Source organism: Bubalus bubalis, chromosome 17, assembly GCF_019923935.1.
Source record: "Bubalus bubalis isolate 160015118507 breed Murrah chromosome 17, NDDB_SH_1, whole genome shotgun sequence".
NCBI classification, from domain to species: domain Eukaryota; kingdom Metazoa; phylum Chordata; class Mammalia; order Artiodactyla; family Bovidae; genus Bubalus; species Bubalus bubalis.
In genome coordinates, this window is record NC_059173.1 from 66320364 (window position 1) to 66336442 (window position 16079).

Sequence of the window (16079 nt, forward strand, 5' to 3'; positions counted from 1 at the left end):
AGAGCCTACTCCTACTTACATTAAGAAATGCAGTCATCTAGCTTTCTGGACTGGAGCAGATCAGAATAACCAAGAAGTGAAAAATGGGCAAGAAGGGGTTCCTAGAATCAAATATATTGACAGTAGCTTAACAAAGGAGGTGAGAGGTATATGACTGCATTAACAAGGAAAAAGACTGTACTACGAAGCCTAAAAAGAATGGCTATCTTTAGCCGTTTCCTGATAACGGATCAGATAATTTTACACACCTCAGTAGACCTTGAAGGCACCATTATATTACAACAATATATTGCTGATAACCTTGAGCAATCAAGAAAAGGTTAGCTTATGTTCAGTACACTCTATTTAAAAACAGAAAAGTAGAAAATGCATTTAGAAAGATTCCCATAAAGAAGTTAAAACATATCAAAAGGGTTTTAGATATCTGGAAAATTCTTTCCTATGGACTCATGCATGTACTCATATGTGTCTGCGATTATACAAAGAAATATTTATTATATACATGTTCTGTGCAAGGTACAGTCAGGTGCCTTGAAAAAGATCCATGAACTGCTTTTTAGAACCTTAAATCAAACACAGAAATCCTCATAAACAACACACATAAAGGATGTTCAATCAGCTGTGAAATACGTATTGACAGAACACAGAAGCACTGGTTTTCACAGTTAGATTTCCCGTGGGGGATTCTGCGTGCGAGAAGGGCAGCGGGGAGGGAAGGGAGATGGCTGTGAAGGGAAGCTTTCAAGCACCACTGAGAGGGACTTCTGTGAGGGTTGAGAATCCGCCTTGCAGTGCAGAGGATACGATGCAATCCCTGGTCAGGGAACTAAAATCCCACAGGCCACGGAGCAACTAAGGCCCCGTGCCGCAACCACCGAGCCTGCGTGCCACAAGAAAGGGTCCCGCGAGATGCAGCAAAGACCCTGCCTGCTGCAACCGAGATCTGGTGCAGCCAAAAAGAAAAGTAATAAGACATTAATAAAATTAAAAACAGAAACACCGAATGCTGGCAAAGTATCCAAAACAGGAAAGGAGTTAAATGCTTCCCTGCGGGAGGAGAGGCCATGCCGCCCACTGGACGTGAAAGTCCTTCGTTGTCATGGGTCGTCCAAGTCCACGGGGGACATCCAGTTAGTGAGACAGAGGGCAAGTCAGGACCGTCAGAGGGTTCAAGAGCTGAAAGGGAGCCTCTCCACACTTGCGTGCATGAACTCACAGATACACCTCTTTTGCAGAGGGCAAAAGAGGCCACGGGGCAAAACACTGCACCCCTGGAACACTGCCCTGCACAGAGGAAAGAGGGAAAAGTGTAACAATGGCTCAGACAGTGGCAAGATTAGCGTGTGAAAACACAATGTAATTATAAATTCTACAGATTACATTAAAGCAAGTCATTGAAATGGAAAAACATTTTAATAGAAAACTGTCTCATCTTGTCTTCTTAGTCAAATAACCAACCATCATTTAAGTGTGAATGGACAGAGAAGCAAATATAGATCTGATTATAAATGTATGAATTTAAACACTTTTTTCCGAATGCTGCTTTCTTGCATTTCTATTCCATTTAGAAGTTTTGAAGTAAAAAATGTTTATAATTACACTTTGAATTAAGAGTCAGAAAAGTGCTTAAGCCTAATGCTCACTAGAACTAGCTAAGTATTTCTAAGTCTATTAGGCCCTTTAAAACAAAAGTTATTACCAATATCTGCTATGTTCAGAGAGCTAGGATATTGCAGATTTACCCAGATAATACATCTTCCATAAGAAATTTAAAAAATAAACTAATGTTAAAAAGGCATTCATATTATCATTTCTTAAAGGGGCAGGATCCCTTTCAGAGTGATCTGCATACACGTTCAAGACGGAATCACCAGATTAAGGCATGATAATCACATTGTCTGTTAGACCCCAGAAGGCAGCATCACATCAGATCTTCCCTCTTCATTCCCCTTCTGCTTGCTAATCGTAAGTAACATTCTTGTGAATAAAAGAAAGTTTTGTAAAATGGGGTAAACAATATTCCAGTTCCAGTTTTCATGCCATAGCTACCATCCCCAGTGTTTTTTCAGAGAGCAAAATCCTGATCCTGAAAAAAGCGGAGCCTGTTCTTGCAGGCTTCCATAGCCCTTTCCCCAGTTCTAGAAGCAAGAGACAGAGTTACTAGGAGGTTCCATGCTGTGCACACCTAAGCACTTTCAAACAAGCAAACCAAGATCAGAGTTATTAGTTAGAAATTTTTTTAATGAAATTGACCAGCTCTGTTTATCAATGTGTTAGATGTCCTGGCCTCTCATCAGTGGAATGCCGCTCAGCCTGGTAAGCAGCAGCAGGTACCTCCTGGCCCCAGTCACCCAGCAGCCGGCACTAGCAAAGCAACAACATTCTCTTTGCTTTGCCTTCTCCTGCTTGGGGATCGACACCACGAGGGGGCGAGCACATCAAACAACAAAGTGAGCATGTGAGCACACGCGCGCGTGCATGCGCTTGTGGTGTGCACAGGCATATATTTCAAGCACACTTGATGGTTTGCTGAAATCCCGCCATTGCTGGAAACATTAGCAAATTATGAAAGAAACAGAGCTGTAAATCTCTAGACATTTTATCAAACATATATTTCCTTTCCTATTTTTCTTCCCATTTTCATCTCACATACAAAATATTATGAGAGTTGGAATGACATTGATAAATAGGAAATAACTGACTCGAAGAAATAACCTAAGATTCTGTCTATAATTCTATACACAAAGAATGATTTAATAAATTAAGGAAAATTCTGTATCACAGTAAGGGGTTTTACTAGGTCAAGGTAATGAATGAAGCTGAATGCTGGCTAATAAAAACAAAGAATGCTGTTTTTAGCTTAGCTGTAATCCTGCCTACCAGCAGGAAAATAGGCCGAGTGACCTTTCCAGTCTGAAGATTTATGATGGGATTCCACATAATTCTAAAACTAAAGGTAAAATGAGAAGATAAAAATGCCTGGAGTCCTAAGAAACATTCAGAGGAAGGGTCACTAATCAGAATGGCAGGCAGGGAAGAGGCTGTAACCGCTGCAAAGACAGCAGCCTAAGTGAGGCAGAGCCAGCGGGACAGACACGCCGGGCGGGGCGGGGAGCGGAGACGGGGACGAGAACAAGTGTTGTGTCTGCACACACAGACACGTACACAGAGGAATGTGTCAATACACACACTCAAGCTCAAAAGTAAGAAGGAAAGCCCCTGGGGTCCCCATCACCCAGGGGTAGCTGCACGAGGCAGAAGGGCAATGGTATGAATTTGGAAGTCGGATTACGGTGCTTCAATCTGACTTCTCCAGTCAGTCAGTCAGTTCAGTCGCCTCAGACGTGTCCGACTCTTTGCAACCCCATGAACTGCAGCACGCCAGGCCTCCCTGTCCATCACCAACTCCCGGAGTTCACGCAAACTCATGTCCATTGAGTCAGTGATGCCATCCAGCCATCTCTTCCTCTGTCGTCTCCTCCTCCTCCTGCTTCAATCTTTCTCAGCATCAGGGTCTTTTCCAATGAGTCAGTTCTTCACATCAGGTGGCCAAAGTATTAGAGTTTCAGCTTCAGCATCACTCCATCCAATGAATATTCACGACTAATTTCCTTTAGGATGAACTGGTTGGATCTCCCTGCAGTCCAAGGGACTCTCAAGAGTCTTCTCCAACACCACAGTTCAAAAGCATCAATTCTTGCGCTCAGCTTTCTTTATAGTCCAACTCTTACATCCATACATGACCAATGGAAAAACCATAGCTTTGACTAGACGTACTTTTGCTGGTAAAGTAATGTCTCTGCTTTTTAATAAGCTGTCTAGGTTGGTCATAACTTTTCTTCCAAGGAGCAAGCATCCTTTAATTTCATGGCTGCAGTCACCATCTGCAGTGATTCTGAAGCCCAAAAAATAAAGTCAGCCACTGTCTTCACTGTTTCACCATCTATTTGCCATGATTTGATGGGACCAGATGCCACAATCTTAGTTGTTTCAAAGTTGAGTTTTAAGCCAACTTTTCCACTCTCCTCTTTCACTTTCATTAAGAGGCTTTTTAGTTCTTCTTTGCTTTCTGCCATAAAGGTGGTGTTATCTGCATATCTGAGGTTATTGATATTTCTCCCGGCAATCTTGATTCCAGTGTGTGCTTCATCCAGTCCAGCATTTCTCATGATAAACTCTGCATATAAGTTAAATAAGCAGGGTGAAAATATACAGCCTTGACATACTCCTTTCCAAGTAGACTCAAGGGATTAGACTTGATAGACTGCCTGAAGCACTATGGACGGAAGTTCGTGACATTGTACAGGAGACAGGGATCAAGACCATCCCCATGGAAAAGAAATGCAAAAACGCAAAATGGTTGTCTGAGGAGGCCTTACAAATAGCTGTGAAAAGAAGAGAAGCGAAAAGCAAAGGAGCAAAGGAAAGATATATTCATTAGAATGCAGAGTTCCAAAGAATAGCAAGAAGAGATAAGAAAGTCTTCCTCAATGATCAGTGCAAAGGAATAGAGGAAAACAACAGAATGGGAAAGACTAGAGATCTCTTCAAGAAAATTAGAGATACCAAGGGAACATTTCATGCAAAGATGGGCTCAATAAATGACAGAAATGGTATGGACCTAACAGAAGCAGAAGATATTAAGAAGAGGTGGCAAGAATACACAGAACAACTGTACAAAAAAGATCTTCACAACCCAGATAATCATGATGGTGTGATCACTCACCTAGAGCCAGACCTCCTGGAACATGAAGTCAAGTGGGCCTTAGGAAGTATCAATATGAACAAAGCTAGTGGAGGTGATGGAAGTCTAGTTGAGCTCTTTCAAATCCTCAACGATGATGCTGTGAAATTGCTGCACTCAATATCCCAGCAAATTTGGAAAACTCAGCAGTGGCCACAGGACTGGAAAAGGTCAGTTTTCATTCCAATCCCAAAGAAAGGCAATGCCAAAGAATGCTCAAACTACCGCACAATTGCACTCATCTCACACATGAGTAAAGTAATGCTCAAAATTCTCCAAGCCAGGCTTCAGCAATACATGAACTGTGAACTTCCAGATGTTCAAGCTGGATTTAGAAAAGGCAGAGGAACCAGAGATCAAATAGCCAACATCTGTTGGATCATGGAAAAAGCAAGAGAGTTCCAAAAAAACATCTATTTCTGCTTTATTGACTATGCCAAAGCCTTTGACTGTGTGGATCACAACAAAGTGTGGAAAATTCTGAAAGAGATGGGAATACCAGACCACCTCACCTGCCTCTTGAGAAATCTGTATGCAATTCAAGAAGTTACAGTTAGAACTGGACATGGAACAACAGACTGACTTCTCCACTTACTACCTAACTGGGATATTGACAGAAACTGCCCCAAGGGGTTGACAAGGTTAAAACAAGTACACACACATAAAGAAAGCACTCGGGAAATGTGAGTGGACCTTATTACCACTAACCTTGTTAACCAGGCTGAAGAGATACCAGATGCTGGCGATTTCAAGCACCTAAGGCAAAGAAGTCAAGGCTGGGATTCCACTGGGGCCGGGAGCTGACAGGAGCCACGAAATCCTGGTCCAGCCAGAAAATCTCGTGCCACCAAATGAGGGGTTCACATGGAAGAGGCAACCACCTCAGGCCTCGGGTGAAAAGACAGTCTTGAGCAATGAGAGCCCCTGGCCCTGTGCCGGCATAGACGTGGGGCTTGAAGGGCTCATCGCCCCGGCAGTGTGGCAGCTGGGGGCCCAAAAACGAATGGAGAAACCGTCCCTTAAGCCCAAAGGAGGCCGGCAGAGCCACTGTGAGTCCCGCCAGTGACGCGGCCCCAGTCCTGGGCTGAGTCTGTAAGCGGAGAAATCACACAGAGCACCGAGCAGGACAAATAAAAACACTTCCATTCCTGGACGCATCCTGGCCAGAGCCATCAGAGAGGGATCACGAAAAGGAGCAGACTTCTCGCAGGAACGAATGCCTGAAGACAAGGAAATCGAGTCTTCTGTGTGCTGAGCAGACAGACCTGTCAGCTTGGGATTCTCTACTGTCACTCAAGAGCCAGGGAGAAACAGGAATGATGGGAGGCACAGACAAGCTGAAAGAGCATCTCACCCACAAACCCCAAATCCAAACACACTAACACAGGCACGAAAGAGCACCGACGAGGAGCGTGAGATCCAAGAGACAGTGTTAGCTAGAGAAGGAGAAATCAGAAGGGAGCTGGGAACGTCCCTCAGTCGTGTCCTACTCTTTGTGATCTCGTGGACTGTAGCCTGCCAGGCTCCTCAGTCCATGGGATTCTCCAGGCAAGAATACTGGAGTGGGTTGCCATTTCCTTCTCCAGGGGATCTTCCCAACTCAGGGATCGAATCCGGGTCTCCTGCACTGCAGGCAGATTCTTTACTGTCTGAGCCACCAGGGAAGCCTCCCAAGCTTCCGCAACCCACCCCGAAAGTTGCCTCCAGTCATGACTGGAGGGCTACCTTCCCTGAGGTTGCAGGGCAAGAGCTGTCTTCTTCAGCTCCAGGGACAGCCCCCGCTTTCTCAGGAACCCAATTCTATCAATGACTCTCTCCCCGATACGTCACTCCTTTAAATCTAAGTTTCAACTGTTTAACAAAATATTACGTGAATGTATAAATTTCCTTATAACTTATAAGGAAAATCAGCAGTTCCTGCCACCCACCCGCACCCCCCGACAGTCCTGAACCACCTTCAGATCTCTGAGCTGTTGTGTCTGGTATTTATCTTCCTATTTTTAAGTAATAAGCTGTGCCAGGGGACCTTGGGACAAGGCATCACTTTCTGGGCATGGCTCTTGGCCATTTGCCGCAAGACAATCCTGCCTTAACCTGGGAAGAAGACAGATTTGATGAACTGTCCCCATAACCCAACATGGTTGTTTTTGGAATATGAAGCCACCAGACTTTGGCCCATGCCATTCCCAAGAGATAATTTATGTAAATTACAAGGTGAGATGTTTTGCAACACTTTTATATCTTACTCTGTCCCATGGAATTTACCCATGCTTATCACTTATCCATTTAAGACCAAAATAAGCCACCCCTAAGTGCAAGCCCATGATGACCTGAATGGCATTCAAGTGGAAAGCCAGGTTGGTAGTCAGCAGGCCACCCCACCCGTGGGGAAGTAGGGACACCTCCATGTGCTTGAGCCTGGGCGTGAAGGGTCTAGAACGTGAACGAGCCTTTCCCCGTAATAGGGAGTAATAGGGAATGGGTGGGGTGCGGTCACTGTTTCAACTTCAGGGGAAAAAAAGAGAAAATTTCACCATCAGAAGGCCGAGAAATCAGCAGAGGTAATATCTGATTATTTTACTTAATATTATCTTGATACAAAAACCTTGCTGAAAAACTTTTTACCTCATAATCCATCCGTCTCTTGGGAGCTCTAAATCTTTCATTCATTGCCTTATTTAAAAAAACAAAAAGCCAAAAGAAATAACAACAGCCAACTAAACAAAAACAAAAACCAATCAATCAAGTTAGGGCCTGAAAAGGAGAAAGAGGCTGCTCCTAACGGTGGCTCCAAAATATTCCTAAAGCGTAGCCTTAGGTTACTTTTTTTCTTACTTTATCAATTTAGGACATGACTTCCGATTATGGTAGATAACAGTTTAGTTCTTTGACTTGCCAATATCCCAATTACATCACAGGTTTTGTTAAATGAATGGTCGGTGTTTGTTATTATCATGTAAATATGTGTCTGCTGAGCTGCTCAGTACATTCCAATCACGTTTCCTTTCTTGAATGTTTTGCTTCTTCTTGGAGTTTGTAGGCTTTTCATTTTATTGCCTATTCTGATTATTTTCTAAGACTCCAGTTTCTCAGACTCACAGACATAGAGAACAGACTTGTAGTTGCCAAGGCGGGGCAAGGTGGAGGAGAAATAGGCTGGCAATTTGGGATTCAGTTCAGTCGCTCAGTCGTGTCCGACTCTTTGCGACCGCATCAACCGCAGCACGCCAGGCCTCCCTGTCCATCACCAACTCCCAGAGTTCACTCAAACTTACGTCCATCGAGTCGGTGATGCAGCAGATACAAACTATTACATATAGAATGGATGAACAAGGTCTTCCCAGGTGGCACTTGGTGGTAAAGAACCCACCTGCCAATGCAGGAGACATAAGAGACTCAGGTTTGATCCCTGGGTCAGGAAGATCCCCTGGAGGAGGGCATGGCAATCCACTCCAGTATTCTGGCCTGGAGAATGCCATGGACAGAGGACCCTGGTGACCTACAGTCCATAGGGTTGCAAAGAGTTGGACATGACTGAAGTGACTTAGCACATGCACACACATACACTTTATAGACAGGGAACTATACTCAAAATCCTATGATAAACTATAATGGAAAGGAATATGAAAAAGAACGTGTGTGTGTGTGTGTGTGTGTGTGTGTGTGTATACACACACACATAGAACTGGGTCCCTTTGCTGTAGAGTAGAAATTAACACAACATTGTAAATCAACTACAAGTCAATAAAATCAATGAAAGACTCTGGTTTCCTTGTAAAAATCTCTTATCTACACAGCATTAGATACCTGCTGTTCCCTCCGCCCTCGCTTTCTTTCTGGAAGCCTCTCTGTTCCACAGCCGTCCCCTCCTCTCCTGCTAGGCGAGGTCTCTAGGTGTCTAGTACAGCCAGCAAGCCAGAACCTCTCCATGCCTCCAGCAGGTTCCTTTTTATTGGAAAGATGATTTGTCGAGAACCTGCCTGTCTGAAAATATAATTATTCTACGGCTACACTTGATTTGTAGTGGTGGACACAGAATTCCAGGTTAGAATGACTTTTTCCCTACGATTTTAAAAGGCACTATTTAATCCATCGTCTTCCAGCTCTAAGTGCTGCTTTGAGAAGTCCAACAGGACTGATTCCCAGGCCTTTGCTCTTAGTTCTAGTCTCTTCTCTTTTGGAGTCGTTGTCAGATTTTTTAAAATTGGAGGATAACTGCTTTACAATGTTGTGTTGGTCTCTGCCTTACAACAGCTGAAATCAGTCATATGTACATGTATCTCCCCTCCCTCCCACCCCACCACGCTAGCTGGTCGCAGAGTGCCAGGCTGGGCTCCCTGTGTTACACAGCAGCTTCCCGTCAGTCATCCGTTTTCACTGGTGTTGTGTTCCCTTGGTTCCTGATGGCGGGCCTGCCCTGGGAGGCTATTTTTATTCCTTGTATTGGGTCACTGGCAGGCCCTTCTGATTTGGAGACTCGTGTCCTGCAGTTCTGAGAGATTCATCTGTGTCATCTGTTTGACAATTTTCTCTTGTCTACTTCCTCTCTTTTGGAACTCCTATTAATCAGAGGTTGGACGTCCTGGATTGATTTTCTCAATTTCCTATTTTTTCCCCCCTACTGTCCAATTCATTGTATGTGTGTTACTCTTTCTGAAAGATCTGATTTTATATTCTGACTCTTCTGGACTTTTTTTTTTCCATCCTAATTTTAAAGCTTCTGTTCTGATTGTTTATTTTAACAAGGTGGTATCATATTCCTGTTTCAAAGATACAGCTACCTTCTCTTATCTTTCTGAGGATATTTATAAAAGCTTTTAAAGTATTTTTACCCTATGCGTTATCTGTTGCCTCTGATTTTATTCAATTTTCCTTTTATTTTGGGCCCTGTCTGCTATGTTGGAGAATTTCTTCAAATGTCTGGTGATCTGGGGCTGTCAATTTCTATTTTAAAGTAAGGTACCAAAATGCTGATTAAAAGTTCTATGTAAATATCCAGGCCTTGTTGATTGGTGGCCTCACACTAGGACAATCAGTGAGGTGGCTGGGGAGGTTTTCTTTTTTACTGTTGTTGTTCAGTCCCTCAGTCATGTCTGTCTCTTTGTGACCTCGTGGCCTGCAGCACACCAGGCTTCCCTGTCCTTCACCATCTCCCAGAGCTTGCTCAGACTCATGTCCACTGAGTCAGTGATGGGCTTTTTTTAACTGAGATTCCCCCTAAATGTCAAGTTCTGTCAGGTTCCTGTGGATTGCTGCTTAAGGAGTAGGGGGCGAGAAAGAGGAGAGATGGTCATGCTGGGAAGGGCGCGGGCAGAGTGAGGACAGTCTGACCCCAGAGCCTGGATCTCTGGGGGAGTGTGTCAGCAGCTGAATTTCTCCCCAGACTGCACATCCCTGTGGGGCTAGAGCAGCCGTAAAAGGGCAGGGAGAGGACCTCAGGTCTAACTGCTCTGAATCTAGACGATGAATTAACCCCTCTGTCTTCACCTGCCCCTGGCCCTCCACAATACCTGCGGATCTCACATTGGGACCCTTCCTGAGGCTGCCCAGGGCACACAGCTCCTTCCTGACCAGTGCTCTTTCTGCAGGCTTTCTGTCCCTCTCCTGGCTCACACTTAACTCCCTTCTGCTAAGTCAGGCCCTCCTGCATCCACTTTCTCTCCTGCAATCTGGTCTCCTCTCCCATTCTCTCACAGGTTGACAACATTTGAATTCTTTGGCTGTCATTTCTGTGGGGTTTCTCTGGGGCTGGGAGACAGGCAGATTAACATGTATATGTTCAACTTGCCACATTAATCAAAAACCTCTTTAATTGCCCCTTTGTCATTGGCTCCTTCTCATCAGCATCAAAAAGTGTTTTGTTGCAGTATTTTGTATTTTATTGCAGTAAAAATATTTAACATGAGATCTACCTTCTTAACATATTTTTAAGGGGATGTTACCTTACTGTTGACTATAATTCATCATCATTAAAACCATCTCAAGTTTCTCCAACATTAAGGAAACTGAGAAGTTTTTTTTTTTTTAATTAAACCTCTTATTTTATTTGGGAGCATAGCCAATTAACAATGCTGTGACAGTTTCAGGCGGACAGTGAAGGGACTCGGCCATACATATACATGCATCTATTCTTCCCCCAACCCCGCTCCCATCCAGGCTGCCACGTAACACTGAGCAGACTGCACTGTGCTATACAGTAGATCTTTGTTGGTTGTCCATTTTAAATATAGTGTGTATACATAAATTCCAAACTCCCTAACTATCCCTTTCCCTATCTTTTTTAAAAAAATCACCTCTCTGTATTTATTTATCTGGCCAACTAGATCAAACCCAGGCCTTGGCAGTGACAGCTCAATGGTCCTAACCACTGAACTACTGAGGAATTCCACTCCCTTTTTTAAATACAATAATATCATCAGTGGGAAGTCATGTTTTTTGGTCTCCTTTCTTTTTGCCACACTGCACAGCTCGCGGGATCTTCGTTTCCTGGCCAGAGATCAAACCCAGGCGCTGGCGGTGGCAGCGCTGAGCCCCACCACCACACCACCAGGGAATCCTCTCCCGCATCCTCTTTCCCTCCTGAGCCAAACTTCTTGGAATAGCTGCTCAGCTCTCACCTCTCCCTCAACACCCCTGAGCTTATCTTCCGTCACCTTCCTCCTACCCCCATCAATGTACTGGAGCCATTCTTGCAAAGGATACCCCATTAATAGCCAATGGCCCCTGCCCAGGCCTCACCTCACTTGACTCTTAGTAAGTCTGACACTGTATATACTGACTCCTTTTCAGAACGCTCCATCCCTTGGAGCTTTTGACCCTGGACCTCTCTGCAGTGGGATGCACACTGCTTAGCGAAGCTTGTGTGGTACAGACTACGCTTTCCACGCCAGCTTCACCTCTTGCCACGCCATATTCAAGTTCTAGGCTACAATGCATGTGTGTGTGCATGCGTGCTAAGTCACTTCAGTAGTGTGCAACTCCGTGTGACCCCATGGACTGCTAGGATTCTCTGTCCGTAGAGTCTCCAGGCAAGGATACTGGAGTGGGTGGCCATGTTCTTCTCCAGGGCTACAACGAATCAGATTTCTTTCAGCTTCTAGATCAAGCCATGTCCTGTTTTTCTTCTGGTCTCTGTACTTCCCATTCACTTTTATCTGGCCAAATTCTGCCAATTCCTCATGTCTGTGTTAAATGTCTCTCCTTGTATTCCCGCTACCAGCAAGTTCACTGAACGGTACTGCGACTGCCTGCTCACGTGTCAAGCTCACGAGGACGAAACTCTCCTCTATCCTTTACCTTCTTCAAAGCTTGTGTCACTAGAGATTCCACGATGGCTAGTGCATGGGAGGCATCCAATAAATGTCAGTTGAGCAAATGAATAAAGACACAATCGCGAGAGGGGAAGCATCACATACCTACCGAAAGACACTTTCTTGTATTTTCTCTGTAATGGGCCAGCAGCAAATGAATTTGGTCTACAGAAAAAGACTTGACACTCTAACCTAAATTCTTTCGGCTGCCCTTTCTTCCTATCCAGTCAGCGTATCTGACAAATGGTCACCATTTTTGGTGCAAAAATCACCAAATGCAGTCAGAATATCAGAGCATCAATAAACCAGCTCCACAGGCTTACCAAAGGCCAACTGTCTCAATGTTTCAGTGTATTTAAAACTTCTATATAGATACACTGCTGGGTTTTGAAGTGCTGTGAGAGTGACAACATCTTATTCTGGTAGTTCTGGTATAACCTGGGTCACATACTAAAACATGTCTTTTTAAAAGACAGAAGCATTTCTGAAAAAGAGGCAGATGAGCTCTGTTGAGAGAATCCATTAGGCTGCTCAAACCATGAGTGTGGTAGACTCCAAAAAAGGAAAAATAAATCCCACCTCAAGCAAACTGGATTTCTAGCCTTCAACTGTCATTTAATAACTGTAAGTCAAGCTCTCAACACCTCAATGTCCCAAACACCTTCACCGTCACGCTGATAATGCTTATACCTGGGAAAGTATCTTCTTCTGTAGGGCACAATGAGACATCTTTCAGGGCATGCTGACATTTAGTTACTTTGAATTGTCTCTAACATTTGACCACATTTAGCCTGGAGAATCACATGGACTGAGGAGTCTGGCAGACTACAGTCAAAAGGTCACAAAGAGTTGGACACAACTGAAGAGACTTAGCACACACACAGCCACAACTACAAAAAACCTGCTTAGCTGCAAAGAGATGTTAAAGCTATGACCAACCTAGACAGCATATTGAAAAGCAGAGACATTACTTTGTCAACAAAGGTCTCTCTAGTCAAGGCTATGGTTTTTCCAGTGGTCATGTATGGATGTGAGAGTTGGACTGTGAAGAAAGCTGAGTGCCGAAGAATTGATGCTTTTGAACTGTGGTGTTGGAGAAGACTCTTGAGAGTCCCTTGGACCGCAAGGAGATCCCCAGTCCATTGTAAAGGAGATGAGTCCTGAGTGTTCACTGGAAGGACTGATGTTGAAGCTGAAACTCCAATACTTTGGCCACCCGATGTGAAGAGCTGACTCATTTGAAAAGACCCTGATGCTGGTAAAGACTGAGGGCAGGAGAAGGGGACGACAGAGGATGAGATGGATGGATGGCATCACCAACACAATGGACATGGGTTTGGGTGAACTCTGGGAGTTGGTGATGGACAGGGAGGCCTGGCGTGCTGCGGTTCATGGGGTTGTAAAGAGTTGGACATCACTAAGCGACTGAACTGAACTGATGCTACATTCCCAGCTGGAAAAACCTAGAAAGAACTCTGCAGTTAAGTCTAGTCTCTTGATAATGAACCACCATGTGGGAAAAAAAAATTCTGAGCTTAGAAGGACGAAAAGGAAAGGTGTAGTGATGAATTGTTTGTCTAAATAGATATTTATTTCTACTATATTTGACTCTGTGCCCGCAAAGAGAATTTATACATTTATAACTGAAAAATGTAAACTATAACTCTTCACAAACAAAAACAATCTCTCCATAAACAGATGCTCTAAGGCAGAGGAAGGGAGTGAGAAAAGAGGGTAAGACACTCCTGTGCTTGTCTTCTCCCAGAAAGACCCAACAGCAATTCAAAGACGACCTTACACAGGGTTTCAGAGAAGGTGATGGCACCCCACTCCAGTGCTCTTGCCTGGAGAATCCCACGGATGGAGGAGTCTGGTGGGCTGCAGTCCATGGGGTCACTAAAAGTCGGACATGACTGAGAGACTTCACTTGCACTTTTCACTTTCATGCACTGGAGAAGGAAATGGCAACCCACTCCAGTATTCTTGCCTGGAGAATCCCAGGGACGGCGGAGCCTGGTGGGGTGCCGTCTATGGGGTCACAGAGTCGGACACAACTGAAGCGACTTAGCAGCAGCAGCAGCAGCTAGATATGGTTTACAAGCATAGGGGTGGTCCAGGACTAAGTGCAAGTAAGGAACTATTCCAAGACACACACGCTGCCCCAGTACAACCGAAACCCTGAGTTCAGCAGGTACACTGAAGCAGCTGCCCATGACCTTCTCCTCTGGGCCATGACTCTGGGAAAAGTAAACTTCTGCCCCTGCACTCCTGCCAGAGTTCGGTTTAACCAGTTTTCATGTGTATTTAAATGTTAGAGAGCATGGAATTCACTCAGGACAACCACTCCCTCCTCCCATCACCATCAGATACACTTTCCCTGAAAGGCTGGCAGGAAACCCCACATCCAGCTGATAATGTGTGTCCTGGACAGACTATGAGCCAAGTATTAACCCAAATATTCACACTGTTCCTTCCATCCTTTTCTTCAAAAATTAAACCACCTATACGGAAATACATGTTAAAAATCTTGCTGATGAGTACCCTGGACCCAGTCATTCCTTGGGTTTTAGTGAAAAGGAGCAGACAGATCAGTGATTAACTCAAAGCATCATATGGTTGACTTTTTCTGTGTTACTGAGCCCTTCTTAACTTTCAAAACCACAATCATTATGAACCTTACACTGTAACATCACGTGACATATGCTGCTTCCATTGGCCAGACTTCTCCTCCTTCCCCAGGTACCTGCCTGACTCCGACCTGGCTTCTCAGCTAGCTGGGACACCACCTCCCCCAACGACCTTTCCTTAACGAACCACACCCCTTCCCTAATTTCTCACAACAGTCCTCATACTGAATTAGGTATCCCTCCTCGGGGATCCAAAGCTAAACTGTGCTTATGACCTTCACAGGAATAACCACACAGTACTCACACAAGACACATCTCCCCAACGCACCTTTGAACTTCTCAAAGACAAAAATAGTTGCTCATCTTTCTATTTCAGTTCATAGCACAGACATTCTAGTATTCAGCAGACATTCTAAACTGTGTGTGAGATGAGTGCATGAATGTATGAACAAACGGATGACGTTTACGCTTAGAATTCAGAGATGAGTCTTTAGAAAACATTTAGTCCATCCCACTCCATTCAAAGTTTCCTAAACAAGTATTTCCTAAGAGTTATCAGTGAAGGATGACCATTTTGCAAATGAAAACAGCATTAAATAAAAACCTTACCGGCAAAGTTCCAGGTAGAGATGCATCAAAAAAAGATACCAAAGAATTGGGAGGAGCTGCAAAGCAGACTTGAGATCCAGAAAAGAGTTTGGAGTTGGAGGCAATCTGGGCATGAATTTCCAATCCTACCACCGCGGCCCATTCTCGTTCACTAAGGAGGAGAACATAATGGTTAAGAAGTCATTAGGTTCGATCTATTACCATGAGTGAGTTTCTATGAACTTAACCTGCAAATGTTACTAATACTTCCTACTTGTGCTTTTAACTTATTAAAACTGTATATTCTACTTTAAAAAATGTGTTACATTGTATTGGGTGACTAAATTAAAAGCAATGCAAAATGAACACCAAGAAGACTGGCAAAGCAAGATTCATTTATAACATGGCATAAGAAGAGTTCACTGTGCAAACCAGGTAACAGAAAGGAACGATATGGCATCTGAAAACAATTGAGAAATGGTTATCAGGTGGAGACTGCTTGGCTGACTTGAATGAGAAGCACCATTTTCTAAATTAACTGTCCTTTGTCAGTTAATCAGTACATAGAGAAAGCTGATTTTGTGAACATTTTTAGAATTAATGGAAACAGGATTTTACTACTAGAGAATTAATGGTAAATAAATAGTTGTACATCTCATTATTTAAAAAGGAAGGGAAATTATCAGTCATGTTTTGAATTCATTTTCTAACAATGGTTTGCAAGTAAAGTAACCATGGTGATACAGATAAAATGGATTACTACTAAATGATGATCTTCGGAATTCTGCACAAAGGAAAACATTAAATCAT

At 43.9% G+C, this 16079-nt stretch overlaps 1 protein-coding gene across 5 annotated transcripts in view; it reads right to left on the bottom strand.

The window, feature by feature from the left end:
* GATB (glutamyl-tRNA amidotransferase subunit B) overlaps positions 1-16079 on the bottom strand; it is a 119972-nt gene that overhangs the window by 102038 nt on the left and 1855 nt on the right. For all 5 annotated transcript variants that reach the window (XM_025268173.3, XM_006072197.4, XR_006545704.2 and 2 more), the window contains exon 2: positions 15291-15441. In XM_025268173.3, coding sequence (XP_025123958.2) covers positions 15291-15441 — 151 coding nt within the window. The remainder of the gene's footprint in view (positions 1-15290; positions 15442-16079) is intronic.